A 14084-nucleotide genomic window follows, 5' to 3' on the forward strand; every position below is an offset into this window, starting at 1 on the left:
ACACCTGGGTTTTGCCTCCCCTGCAGCAGATGGAGACAGTTTTTCAAAACAACCCTGCCACCCAGAGTCCCTCAGTCTTACTCTGTCTCCAGCAGATGGCGGAGGTGCAAAACCCACAGTCTCTTCTGATTTAAAAAAAATAAATAAAAAATTAGAGAGTCAGGAATAGTTTAGCAATTTAGAGGCTTGTATTCCTTTCTTTGTTTAAAAAAAGCAAACAAAAAAACAGAGGGAAGAAGAAGGAAACTCGTTGAGGAGGCCTGTCTGTCTCCCAGGGGATTTGCCAGGTCCTGAGGGGACCATCCTCCCTGGTCAAGGCAGCTGCTGAGAGGGGTCGAGGGCCCTGTCACGTTTGATAAGCAGCACTGGGGTGATACCGGGGAGCCCGGCTCACTCACCCAAGCAGGAGCTGTCCAGAACCAAGGACAGCGATTGAGCAGGTTTGCTTTAATTGAAAAAAAAATTTTTTTTTATTTATTTGCAGATTTTTCTATACCGACATTCTTTAGTGAAAAACATCACATTGGCTTACATTTAACAAGAAAGATAGCAATGGCACATAAGTACAATTATAGGGGATACGAGGAAATATTAAAACAGACTAGTAATCAAGGTATAATAATAATTTTCTACTTTTTGCTGTGCCAGTTCACACTTTCACTTGGTTCCCCACCGAGCTGCGCCGCCTTTTTCTTACTTTTTCGCCGTTTTTTTTTCACCATGTTGGGTCACTTTAGCTTTCTCCAATCTAACCATGCCCCGGGGCTCCTCCTGCCGCATGTGTGGCTCGTCGCGCGAAGGCCTGTATGCGCTCTGCTCACAAGGCAGCGAAGGACCCTCCATTTCACCTCGGGAGGGTCGGATTCGGACCCTGCGGTCGGCCATGAGGTCCCGGACGAGTTGTACAGGGTCAGCTGAGCCACTCCCGATGAACAAGGGAACGGCAGACATTTTGGGGTTGCTGCAGGCAGCCACACGGAACGCGGTGAGGAAGGGGATTTTACCCCCTTCGCTATCCCCACAGCAAATGCCTTGGGGGGGGGGGGGGGTGGAAACACTCCCACAGGTCCAGCCTCTCCTATGGTCGAGGATAGCCCTGAGGGGGCAGCAGATTCCTCGTCGGACTCCTCCTTTTCCTCAGAGTTTGTGCTGCTGATGCACAAGGCTTTTAAAGCAAAGAAGGCAGGCAACGGAGAAGATTTTGTTGCCATCATCACACAAGAGGTCCTGGAAGCGCTCTGGATCCAGAGTGGGGGCTGAGCCACCTAAGTGCAAGCGGTCCTTACGTTCGGGGCAAACTGAGACGGACTCGGACTCCTCTTCTCAGGAGGCTCCAGATCCCCAGTCCCAGCCCCCGGGGGGAGGGGGGGGGGCAGACAGAGACCATGACCCTCAGCCAAACTTAAACCGGGGAGCTCAAGTGCTGGAAGGAGATGATCCAAAGTGGTTCGACTCTTTAGGAAAGAGGAGTTGAAGCCGCTTATCCCAGCCATTCTGGGGGAATTAGGCTTGGAAGCCCCGCAGGCGGAGTCTCGGTTGGGGGTGATGGATCAGCTATTGCTGGGTCTCAGGGACCCTGCTGTTTCTTTTCCTTTCCATTTCTCAGCAACGGATCTTCTATTTAGAGAATGGGACACTCCAGATTTGGGAGTTGAAGGTCAGTAAAGTGATGGATAAGCTATATCCCCTGGCAGAGGAGGCTTTGGATCTGCTGAGAGTTCCGAAGGTGGATGCAGCAGTGTCTGCCATCACCAAGAAGTCCACTATCCCAGTTACGGGAGCGATGGCCCTCAAGGATTTGCAGGACAGAAAGTTTGAGTTGCAGCTCAAGAAAATGTTTGAGGTGTCTGTGCTGGGGGTCCAAGCAGTGATGTGCAGTAATTTTGCGCTGCGTGCGGGTCTTCGCTGGGCCCAGCAACTCCAAGCCAATGCCAACCTCTCTGAGGGGGTGGCTATCCAAGCGAACCGGCTGGAGACTGTCATTGCCTATAGCGCGGATGCCCTCTACGACCTGCTACGCATGTCGACCAGATCCATGGTTCCCGCTTTTTCTGTGCGCAGGCTCCTCTGGCTGCGGATATTTCATCCAAGGCGCACCTCGTTTTCCTTCCTTTTAAAGGAAAGTTGTTGTTCGGCAAGGAATTGGAGGACATGATCCAATCTCTTGGAGAGAACAAGGTTCATAAACTACCGGAAGATAGGCCCAGGTCAAGAGGATTGTTTACAGCTCGGGCTCAGTTCCGTGGTAGTAGGCGACCTCAACTGGCGCGGTCGTCTGGTTCGTCCTTTCGCCCAGGGTCCAACAGACAATAGTCGTGGTCTCAGTCTTTTTGAGGCAGACGTTTTGGCAGACCAAGTAACCTCCGTCGACCGCAGCGGCTAAGGCCGCACAATGAGATACTGCCAGTCCATTCCTCAGTACCTGTCGTCCACCAAGTGCCAAGCGTGGGAGCCAGACTATCGCTCTTCTTTGAACGAATTGATTAAACTAACGTCGGACCAGTGGGTCCTCACCGTGATAAGTCAAGGTTACGCTTTAGATTTTGTACAGCGTCCTCGGGACAAGTTGCTCATCTCTCTATGCGCGTATCGAGAAAAATGAGAGACTGTATAAGGCACGCTCCAGCGTCTTCTGGACTTGGGGGAAAAAACACCAGTTCCGTTTGTGGAACAACGCAGGGGCCGCTATTCCATTTACTTCATAGTCCCCAAAAAGGAAGGAACATTCTGACCAATCTTAGATCTCTAAAGAGTCGACAGATGTCTTTTGGTACCACGTTTCAGAATGGAGACTCTTCGGTCAGTCATCTCCTCCGTGCGACAAGGAGAGTTCCTGGCATCTCTGGATCTCACGGAAGCATATCTCCATATCGGCATCCGGTCGTCACATCAGAAGTTCCTCAGGTTCTGCATTCTGGGAAATCACTATCAGTTTTGGGCTCTGCCTTTCGGACTCGCCACCACTCCCAGAATGTTCACCAAGGGTGATGGTGGTGGTTGCAGCGCAACTCCGGAGGGAGGGCTTGCTAGTGCATCCCTACCTGGACGATTGGCTGATTTGGGCGAAGTCCAAGGCTCTGTGTCAGGCAGCTATCAGCCGGGTGCTACAACACTTGCGATCGCTCGGCTGGGTGGTCAACCTTGCCAAGAGTCGTCTGTTCCCTTTGCAGTCTCTGGAGTTACTGGGAGCCCTATTCGACACGGAACAGGGGAAGAGTATTCCTCAGCACGGAACGTGTAGTCAAGCTTCAGGGACAGGTGAGGGACCTGTTGTCCATGCGGATGCCCAGGGTGAGAGATTACTTGAAAGTCTTGGGATCCATGACGTCCACTCTGGAATTGGTACCTTGGGCCTTCGCTTATATGTGTCCCTTACAATCAGCATTGCTGTCCTGCTTACAGACTCCGCGAGAGTCAGTCTAGACTGGTGGCTTGTCTCGGAACATCTGGAGTGTGGAGTTCCCCTGGTAATGCCCGACTGGACGGTCGTCACCATGGATGCCAGTCTCTCCGGCTGGGGAGCGGTTTGTCTGGGAAAGTCTATGCAGGGGCAGTGGTCCAGAGAACAGTCTCAGTGGTCAATCAACTGCTCGGAGACTAGAGCCGTAGCTCTGGCATTGCAAGCCTTCCTCCCGCTCCTTTGGGGGAAGTCGGTCCGGGTCTTGTCAGACAATGCAACCACGGTGGCCTATATCAATCGCCAATGAGGAACAAAGAGTTGCCCGGTGGTGACTGAGGTGCAACAGTTGATGAATTGGGCGGAACAGCATCTCGTCAGCATTGCGGCATCTCACATTTCTGAGGTAGACAACATACAAGCAGACTTCCTCAGTCGCCACCAATCTCGATCCTGGAAAGTGGGAGTTGGCCGACGAGGCTTTTCAGCTCATCTGCAAGCGCTGGGGCATGCCATGCATGGATCTGATGGCCACATTCAAGAATGCCAAGGCTCTACGATTTTACAGTCTGCGCAGAGACACAGGAGCCGAGGGGGTCGATGCCCTGGTACTTCCCTGACTGACTAACATCTTACTTGTACGTGTTTCCTCTCTGGCCGCTAATAGGAAAAGTGATCCGGCGAATAGAGCTCCATCTGGCAGAGGTGATTCTAGTAACTCCAGAGTGGCCGAGGCATCCCTGGTTTGCGGATCTGCTCAATTTGTCAGCTGCGGGACTCCCGAAATCGTAGAGGTTCGCGGTTCTTCATCATCAAGGGCCCATCTGTTTGGAAGAGGCGGATCGCTTCTGTCTAGCAGCATGGCTTTTGAGAGGCAGCGGCTGAAGAATAAAGGTTATTCGGATGCGGTGGTGGCCAAGTTGTTGAGATCACAAAAACTGTCTACTTCCCTAGCTTATGTCAGAGTCTGGAAAGTTTTTGAAGCCTGGTGTGTGGATTGCGCGGTGGATCCTACGCGGGCGTCGGTCTCTGCCATCCTAGGATTCCTTCAAGCCGGTCTTTCTAAGGGTCTGTCTTATAATTCCCTCCGAGTACAGGTTGTGGCGCTCTGTTGTCTCCGAGGTAAGCTCCAGGGGGTAGCGTTGGAGTTGCACCCAGATGTGGTGCATTTTTTCTTCGAGAGGCAAAGCTTCGCCATCCGTGTCCTTCCTGGAATCTCAATTTGGTACTTTCGTCCTTGTGTGCACCGCCTTTTGAGCCTATAAAGCGGTCAACACTGAAGGATCTCGCGCTGAAGGTGGTGTTTTTGGTTGCAATTTCTTCGACCCGTCGGGTGTCTGAATTGCAGTGTTGTCGTGCAGGGAACCTTTCTTGTGGATTTCCAATTCAGGTGTGTCCTTGCGGACGGTTCCCTTCTTTCTCCCAAAGGTGGTGTCTTCCTTTCACTTGAATCAGTCAATTGAGCTGCCCTCATTCTCAGATGTGGATCAATCGGATCCTGTGGCGAAGGATTTATGGAAACTAGATGTCCGCAGGGCTCTGATACGATATCTAGAGGTTACGAATCCTTTTCGTGTATCAGACCATCTCTTTGTGTTGTGGAGTGGTCCAAAAAGAGGTAGTATGGCCTCCAAGACTATGATAGCTCGCTGGCTGAAGGAAGCTATTGGTTCCACGTATTTTGTAAAGCTTACTCTATGCTTATGGCCAGGGACACAAGAACACTTAGACTCAGTAAAAAGTATAATGTATTTTTATTAGTCAATATAAGTGTTCTCGGGAGATGCTGGGTACTGGTCTTACAAACTGACCAGCATCTCGTCATATACAGGAAGTGACCCTTCTTTTATACAGTACTAACCGTTAAGCCCGTAACAATGGGCTACATTTAAAAAAAATTTTTCGGTCCATTTCCTTCCCACTTCCTCCCTGCCCCCACCCCTCACTCTCTCCTCCCTCCTCCTCCCCTCACCTCACTCTCTCCTCCCCCCACCTCACTCTCTCCTCCCCCCTCCCCCCACCTCACTCTCTCCTTCCTCCCCTCACTCACTCCCCTTCTCTCATTCCCCTCCCCTTTCAGCTCATCCACAACCGGCAGACAAGGGGGTGTCCCTCCCTCCCTCGCGCGCGTCGCCGCCGCTGCTCCTCCCGCTCCTGCTTATTGTTGTTGTCGTCGTCGCCGCGGCTACTGCTGCTCCTGCTCGTTGCTGCTACCGCCGCCGCTCCTGCTCCTAAGGAGCAGGCGCCATTTTTTTTTTCGGGCACGTTCCGCTCTGGCCGACATGCTCGCCCGCGCATGCGCGGTAGAGCTGCTCTCTACTGCGTATTTGCAGCACGTCGGTCAGGGCTCCCTTATCTAGTAGATTGTGGAAGCTTCTAGACTTTCGTGACTGCCCAATGAATCATTTACATAAGTTGTGATGTCAAATGCATGATTAAATCATCCCTAACTATCCCTGATTAGTTTCTTCCCAGGAGGTGTGGCCCATTTCCCATGGCTTTCTTTGTTCTGATAAACTCTTACTGGTCAAGATAATCAACACGTCTGTAACTGTGTTGATTACAAACTCCTGAGAATATTGCCTGAAGCTCCCCTGTGGTTTCTTCTTTGTGACTCTATGAATAGACATCACCTGTCTGGTGCCAGCTTGCCTGCTTTTGTAGATATCCAGGGACATTCTGCACATCATGCTCAGAAAGTCACTCGAGTCCATTCAGCCCAGGCAGGCCAAAGAAAAGCAGAGGCTTCTGGGGATTTCCTTCTCCATGTTGGTTTTCTGTTCAGGCATACTGCTCAATTTACTGCGTGGTAAGACGGTACCGGTGGGACTTCGTGCCCATTCTACGCGGTCACAAGCAGATTCTTGGGCAGAATGTCATCAGGTCTCACCCCAAGAAATTTGCATGGTGGCTACTTGGAAATCCTTGCTAGGCATTACAGATTGGATGTTCCAGCTTCCGATTCTGGGGGATTTGGAGAAGGGGTGCTCCGTGCGGGCCTGTCCGGCTCCCACCCTCGGTAAGTTCGCTCTGGTACATCCAAGGTGTTTGGACTGATCCGGGTACGTACAGGGAAAGGAAAATTAGTTTCTTACCTGATAATTTTCATTCCTGTTGTAGTACCACGGATCAGTCCAGAGCCCCGCCCTATTGCCTTGTACACTAAAGTAATGGGAGAGTCCGCTTGTATAAAGTTTTTTTTTTTTTGTCTGGCTATTTACCCTACATTATCGCTTGTTCTGCGAGTTTTGTTCCCAGTTGGGGATGCTAGTTAGGTCTTTAATTTAGTTTTGTTCCATTCTGCTTTGACATTACGTAAGACTGAGGGACTGTGGGTGGGACCTTGGTATATAAGGCAGGGTTGTTTTGAAAAACTTCTCTGTCTCTATCTGCTGGAGGGGAGGCAAAACCCAGGTGTCTGGACTGATCCGTGGTACTACAGGAACGAAAATTATCAGGTAAGAAACTAATTTTCCTTTACTAGGATGGATCAATAAGGAAATATGGAATTTTCAATGCAAAGAAAAAGTTTGGCACCAATGTCCAATTAATTCTGGTGCACAGGATTTATCTAGTATTAAAAGAAGTTTATGAGAGACAGAAGATAGTCACATGACTGAATAAATGCGAGAACACAACTGCATGAGTTTATTACAGAGCTGAAGTTCGCTGTCCTTTCTGAATGGCATTATTATCCTTCACTCAGTCTGCAATACATCTTTCTGCTCTCTTTTCGGGCTCTCATTTCCCTACTAATGCTATCTTTCTCCATGATGCTTGCAGTATTACATCATTGAGGTGAATGCCCGGCTCTCCAGGAGTTCGGCCCTGGCAAGTAAAGCCACCGGCTACCCTCTGGCATATGTGGCAGCGAAGCTAGCCCTGGGGATCCCTCTGCCCATCCTCAGGTAATTGGGGCATCTGCCATAGCTAGACTGAAATCATTTTATTACAATCTTTCAGGTTCATGGTCTGTCTTTTTTTTTATATAAAGTAAATGGGTCAACAGTGTTGGAAATTGGGAACCGCATAAGCAGTGCTAGGAAAGCACATTCTAAAAGAATTATTAATACTGCTTTCTGTTGGATTTTTGAAAGCCTTTCCTGCCCAACTATTCCAGGTAGTGTCTGAGTCATTGTTTTTCTGCGGGGTTTTCATCCCACTGATGTTATGTAAAGCATGAGTAAAGCACAAACTGTCATGGGATGAGATTTCCAAAAGAAGGGGGGCATGGCCAGAATGAACAGTGCAAACCTTTTCGATTCCCCCTAAAAGTGTAAAAATATGCTAAAATATGTTGGGAGAAGGGGGGAGGAAGAATGGAAATGTAGAAACCAAAACTATAAGACCAACCAAAGAACTGATAAAGCTAGGGGGATGGACAAGTACCGTATTTTCTGGCGTATAAGACGACTGGGCGTATAAGACGACACCCCCCCCCTTTTTTTTATACATATTTTTAAGAAAAAAAATAATTTTACACTCAAACAGGCGCAACCCTATCTATGAAAAGGCAACACTACAAATACCGTATATCAGGCCCTAAAAACCAATACACCTCTTATTAGGAAAACAGAACTAGCAAGCAGCTATAGATCCCCACACAGAAATAATTGTAAAACTATACTAATAAGCAGAATAAATGTTTCAAAACAGCTATGAACAGAATAACATCCAACAATTAAAAACTCATAAAAACTATTAAACATTCTCCAAACACCAATAAAATATTTCAAAAAAGCAGACATATCACATAATATTAAATAATTAAAATGGCAGTCAATCAAGAAAAATAAACTTAAAAAGCCACCTTTACTTACCCCCTCCAGCAGCTCTCCTACTCCTCTTCCATGCAGGCCGTAGCACACACCAGAAGTAGCAGTAGTGGCTAAGCTCTATACTCATGGTCCTCTTCCTTAGGGCCCATGTCTCTCACACACACACACACCATACCAGTCATGCCCCCATGACCAGTTTCTGTCTCTCACACACCAATCATTTCCCAAACAGTCTTTGACATACACACCAGACACCTTCCTGAACAGTTTCTCTCATGCCATACACACACCCAGGTTTCTCACTCCCATGCTCACTCTCTTCACATGCACAGGCTTCTCATTCCCATAATCACTTTCTCTCTGTTACACACACACACACACACACACACCAGTCTCTCTCTCATTTCCATGCTCGCTCTCCACGTGCACAGGCTTCTCATTCCCTGAATCACATTCTTTCTCTCACATTCACACACACCAGTCTTTCTCTCACACACACCGTCACCTTATCAACCAGTCTCTCTCTCATGCATGCACACACACACAGGCTTCCCACTCCCATGCTCTCTTTCACATAATCAGGCTTCTTACTCCCATACCCAGATTTCTCCCTTCCATGCCTTTTCTCTCTCACACTCACATACACATCAGTCATCTCTCTGAGCAGTCACTTTCATTGTCTCTCACATATACACACACGAGCTCTCTGACCAGTTTCTCTCAATCACACACAGGCTCTCAATCAAATGCATTCTCTCACACACAGGCTGGCTGGCTGCTTCTCTCTCACTCACTTCCTCTCCCCTCCCCTGCCCCCCAAGCACAAATGGTAGCTGCAGCAGCCTCCTCCTCCAGCCCCCGCAGGCCAAGAAAGAAGAATCCCATCGGCCGCGGGAGGCTCATGCTGCTGTCTCCTTTCCCTTTTATCAGCTGCTTTGATTGCTCGGGGGCCGATGCTGCTGTCGCCGCTGCTATTTTTTCATGCAGCACAGCTTTCTCCTTCCCGCGCACCGCGTATCACTTCCTGGTCCGGGGGGGGGGCGGGAAGAAGAAAAGGCCAGCCGCGGATGCCACAGCTCTTTTTTTTTTTTTTTGCACCGCTGCAGTTCCCGCTGGGCTTGAACGTGCTGATAGCCCAGCGGCAACGGCAGCAGGGAAGGAAGAGCAGCGGGAGAGACTGGGAGCACGCGACACACTGGTGAGAAGCGCTGCCCTATAAGATGATACCCGGCGTATAAGACGACCCCCGACTTTTAAGAAGATTTTCAGGGGTTAAAAAGTTGTCTTATATGCCAGAAAATACGGTAGATATTTTGAGCTGCTTAGCTAGCACTGCTGTTGTAATCTTGTTATGATTTTTGTCACTTCATGGTGTTTGCACAATTCTTTACAATGAAAAGTTAACCAGTCTGTTCACAAAATACTGCTAAAGTGTAAAATGGAAGGTAAGAACAATAATGTGCAGAAAGACTTTTTGCAAAACAGAAACAGTGGTGGCGAGTGGTTATGAGGCTGATATTCAGAGAAAGTCGACCAGCTGACCTAGGGGCCTAAAGTTAGGGAACCTCTCAGCTGAACTTAGCAGCTCATGTTTTGGGTGGAAAGTTTTACCCAACTTTAGGTGCCTGAATTTAGGGACCCTATTTATTTGCCTACATTTAGGGACCTAGTACTGAAAATCAGTGCTGGGTGTCTTATTTACTTCCCCCAGCTTTGACTTAGGTACTCACTCTTTTTAGGGGCCTAAATATAGGCACTTTTTACCCTAGTCATTTTTTAAAGGTGCCAAGTTAGGTGCCTAAATCCTCCTTAAAAAAAATTGACCTTTCTCTGAGACAAGCAGGATGAAAGACTTCACACATGGGATTCCTGACATGGAAAACTTATGTTAAAGTTTTTAGAACTTTGAGCATGCTCAAGCATGCAATATACCATGCATTCATGCAGGATTCCCTCAGTCTCCTCTCTTCCGTGGTGCCTTGCGTCTCTGTCGGGTGAGCCTCACCTTTTTTTCTAACTTTTCTAACTTCAATTGAAGTGTTTTTACGCAATTGATTTTTTTTTTTTTGTTTCCTTGTGTGGTCGACTCAGGTTTCCCCACCCCAATTCTCCCTTTAGTGCCCTAGTTAGGTTTTTTGACATTTTTAGGTAAGTTTATTTTCATTGTTGATCCCCTGTTATGGCAGTGTGCTTGATGCTTGCTAGCCATCGACTACCTCCGATATCGATTTCGATTTTGCATCCCTTTTGTTTCATGATGACATGTCTACATTGGGTTTTACGCGGTATCCCAGGTGTGCGAGGACCATGTCTGTCACTGACCCCCATGATAGATGTATCGTCTGACTTGGGGGATTGCATGATGTCCGGGGTTGCAACAAGTGCATCAGAATGACCCCGAAAGGACTTAAGATTTGGCACAACAAGAGATATCTGCATCGAGGGACCATAGAGCTGCACTGGTGGACAACTGAACCATCAACATTGGCGGGACCATCGGTTCCATCGACATCAGGTGCCAGGGATGCCGGAAACGGGCTATTGTTTGACAACTCCAAGTCGAGGGGTTAGGGTTCATCGCTTTTGACCTCTGCACTGGGGGGAGGACCAATCCAAACGTTGAGGGAAGCAGAATAAGCATCAGCATCAGTCCCCTTTGTCAGGGCCACGCATGTGGATGCACCAGCTTCTGCTGTGATGCCCCCAAAGAGACCCTGTGGCAAGGAGAGCTCCATCAATGCCGGGGCTATGCCACGGTCTCCACAGGTCCCAATACCTGCCACCGATCTTGGTTCCGAAGAGGATCTGGTTCCTCTTGGATCCCAGCCTGTACTGGCACCTGCGCTTTTCACGGAGGAACTGGAGAGGTGCATTCAGCAGGCTGTGGAGAAAGCAATGCGTTCCTTAAGCCACTGCTGGAATCCCTTAACACGCTTATTGGTGTGTTACCAACCCCGTCCCTGGTGTCAGTTCCTGGGATGATATAAAATCAGTGTGGGGCACTGTTGCCACCACCAGCCAATCTGATACTTGTCCCCGGTTCCTCTGAAGAGGGAGCATCCCCTGTGCTGGAGAATTCACCATGGACTGGCCAAAACAGCCAGTTAAACCGGTGCTTTTACCTCTGGCAGGGGGCCTAGCGGTTACGGCGCTGTCCCCAGTCAATGATAATGGAGATAAGGACACCTATGACCCCTGGGGGAGAGTGATTCTTCCGATGTTGCTGATGATGCTTCAGATGGTCTTCCCTCAGAACCATCTCCAGAAGATCGAAGGAAGTCTCCATTGGAAGACCTCTCCTTTGCAGGATTTGTCCAAGTAATGGCGGAGGCTATCCCATTTCAGTTGCAAACTGAAGAGGATACCAGGCACAAAATGCTAGATATCCTCCTGTATGTGGAGCCTCCCAAGGAGATCATGGCAGTCCTATTTCTATTAATAAGAAACACCACACCCCATGGTACAACAATGAATTAAGAATAACTAAAACAACACTAAGAAAAGCTGAGAGACTCCGGAGAGCATCTCCTTCTGCTGAAACATTAACTAACTACAAATCTTTATTACATAAATACAATGAATCCACCAATAAAACAAAAAAATAATTTTATTCTAACAAAATAAATAAATTTCAATATAACCCTAGAGTACTGTTTTCATATGTAAAAGACCTAACCAATCCCATTGAAACTCCCACATCAAACAATTCTTTCAATTGTATTACAGTTGCACAATATTTCAAGGAAAAAACTTTAAACATACTAAAAAACATATCTTCCCAGAATTCTAACCAAATTGTTCTACCAAGTAACCCTAAAGACTGTTTAACCATCTTTGACACAGTTTCATCTCTTGAAATTGAAGATATTAAAAAAAAAATGAACCCAGCTTCTCACCCAGTTGACCATATTTCAACATAACTACTAAAAAGTCACCAATATAGTCTCCAAACCTATTGCCGATATAATTAACCTATCCATTACTGAAGCGAATGTCCCACACATTTTAAAATCCGCAATAGTGAAACCAATCACAAAAAAACCCACAATCCAATTCATATGATATTTCAAACCTAAGACCCATTTCTAATTTACCTTGTATTTCAAAAATTCTTGAGAAAGTAATTAACAATCAACTAACAGATTATCTTGAAAAGCATAGTACCCTGTATCTGGCACAACATGGTTTCTGAACATTTTAGCACTGAGACCCTTTAACTTCACTACAAGATATTATCCTCAGAGGAACCAATAACAGCCAAACTTACTTCCTAGTCATGCTAGATATTTCAGCAGCCTTTGACACAGTTAATCATAAAATCCTCCTTGATAGACTAAACGAAATAGGCATTAAAAACTCTGCACTGAAATGGTTTAACTTACTTAAAAAATGAATCACAACCAATCGATCTCCACTATGGAGTACCTCAGGGAACCTTGCTATCCTCAACCCTTTTTAATATTTATATGCTCCCATTGTGCAGAATTGTATCAGGCCTCGGTCTAATATATTTTGTCTATGCTGATGACGTTCAGATTTGAATACCGATCCAAAAATCTATCGACCAAATTCTTAAGCTCTGGGATATATACCAATCCGCCATTGAAAAGGTATTAACCCAAATGAATCTTTCCCTAAACACTAATAAAACTGAAATTCTATACATCTCACCCAAATCTCACCCGATCTGATATGGTATTTAACCATGAAGGTCGGTATAGAAAAATGCTAAATAAATAAATAAATACATCCTCATAGATTGCAAATTCTCAATGAAATCTTGCATTAAAAAAATCATAAGCGATGGTTATTTTAAATTAAATATCATCAAAAGATTAAACCCCTCCTATTCCCAAAAGATTTTAGAACCGTTTTACAGGCACTTGTCTTGTCTAGATTAGACTACTGCAACTCACTATTTTTAGGCCTTCCCGCAAATATTACAAGACCATTGCAACTTCTGCAAAATTCAGCAGCTAGACTATTGACAGGAACTAGAAGATCCGAACTTATCACCCCAATATTGAAAGAACTTCACTGGCTACCGGTCAAATACAGGGCCCAGCATAAAATCTTGTCCCTAATTCATAAAACCCTCTACAATGAAAAAATTGAATGGCTAACTTCATCACTTCATTTCCAAATCCCTTCTAGAATTACTAGATCAACCGGAAAAGGGATGTTGTCAATTCCTTCCCCTAAAATTGCCCATCTAAATAATGTAAGAGAAAGAACTCTCTCTATTTATTTATTTATTTATTTATTTATTTAAAAAGTATTTATATACCGTTTTTAAAAAAAGAAATTTTATCAAAAACGGTTCACAGATTTAAAACCAAAAATAAAATAATCAAAATAAAATGGAATTTTTAAACTTTACATAAAAATTGGTAATAACTAGACAGAATGCTAGTATATAAGGTTATTAAAAATATAAAAAGTTTGGAACCATGGGCTTATTGTTTTGGGGGAAAAGGGGAAAAAGGGGGGGAAGGGGAACGGGAGGAGGAAGGGGAAGTGGGAGAAATAGAGCGTAAAAATTATATGAGATAAAGGGAAGAAGGGAGAAGGGTATGATAGTTGGAAACGTGTGAATGAGCAGGTATGTTGTAGTTATGTGTAGTATAAATGGGATTGCTATTGCTGGATCCCCCCAACTATGGAACTCTATTCCACAGGAATTACGATTAGAAGCAGATATCAAATTATTTAAAAAGGGCAATAAAACTTGGCTTTTTAAACAAGCCTTCCAAGAGCTGTTAACATAATGAGTTCAAACTGCTGATTTTATACCAAGGTGTAATGTATATATTTTTTATTTTATTATCTCTACTCCTACTATACTGTCTCTCTAATTGTTTAAACTTTAAGATTATTTAGCCTATTTTTAATTTACTATTTTATGTACA

General features: G+C 46.0%; 1 protein-coding gene across 1 annotated transcript in view; it reads left to right on the top strand.

Moving 5' to 3' along the window:
• The window catches only part of CAD (carbamoyl-phosphate synthetase 2, aspartate transcarbamylase, and dihydroorotase), a 363344-nt gene that overhangs the window by 73115 nt on the left and 276145 nt on the right, over window positions 1–14084 (top strand). Inside the window, 1 exon segment of the mRNA XM_029596327.1 lies at window positions 7181–7305. Coding sequence (XP_029452187.1) covers window positions 7181–7305 — 125 coding nt within the window.

The sequence above is a fragment of the Rhinatrema bivittatum genome, chromosome 3, assembly GCF_901001135.1.
Source record: "Rhinatrema bivittatum chromosome 3, aRhiBiv1.1, whole genome shotgun sequence".
Lineage (NCBI taxonomy): Eukaryota > Metazoa > Chordata > Amphibia > Gymnophiona > Rhinatrematidae > Rhinatrema > Rhinatrema bivittatum.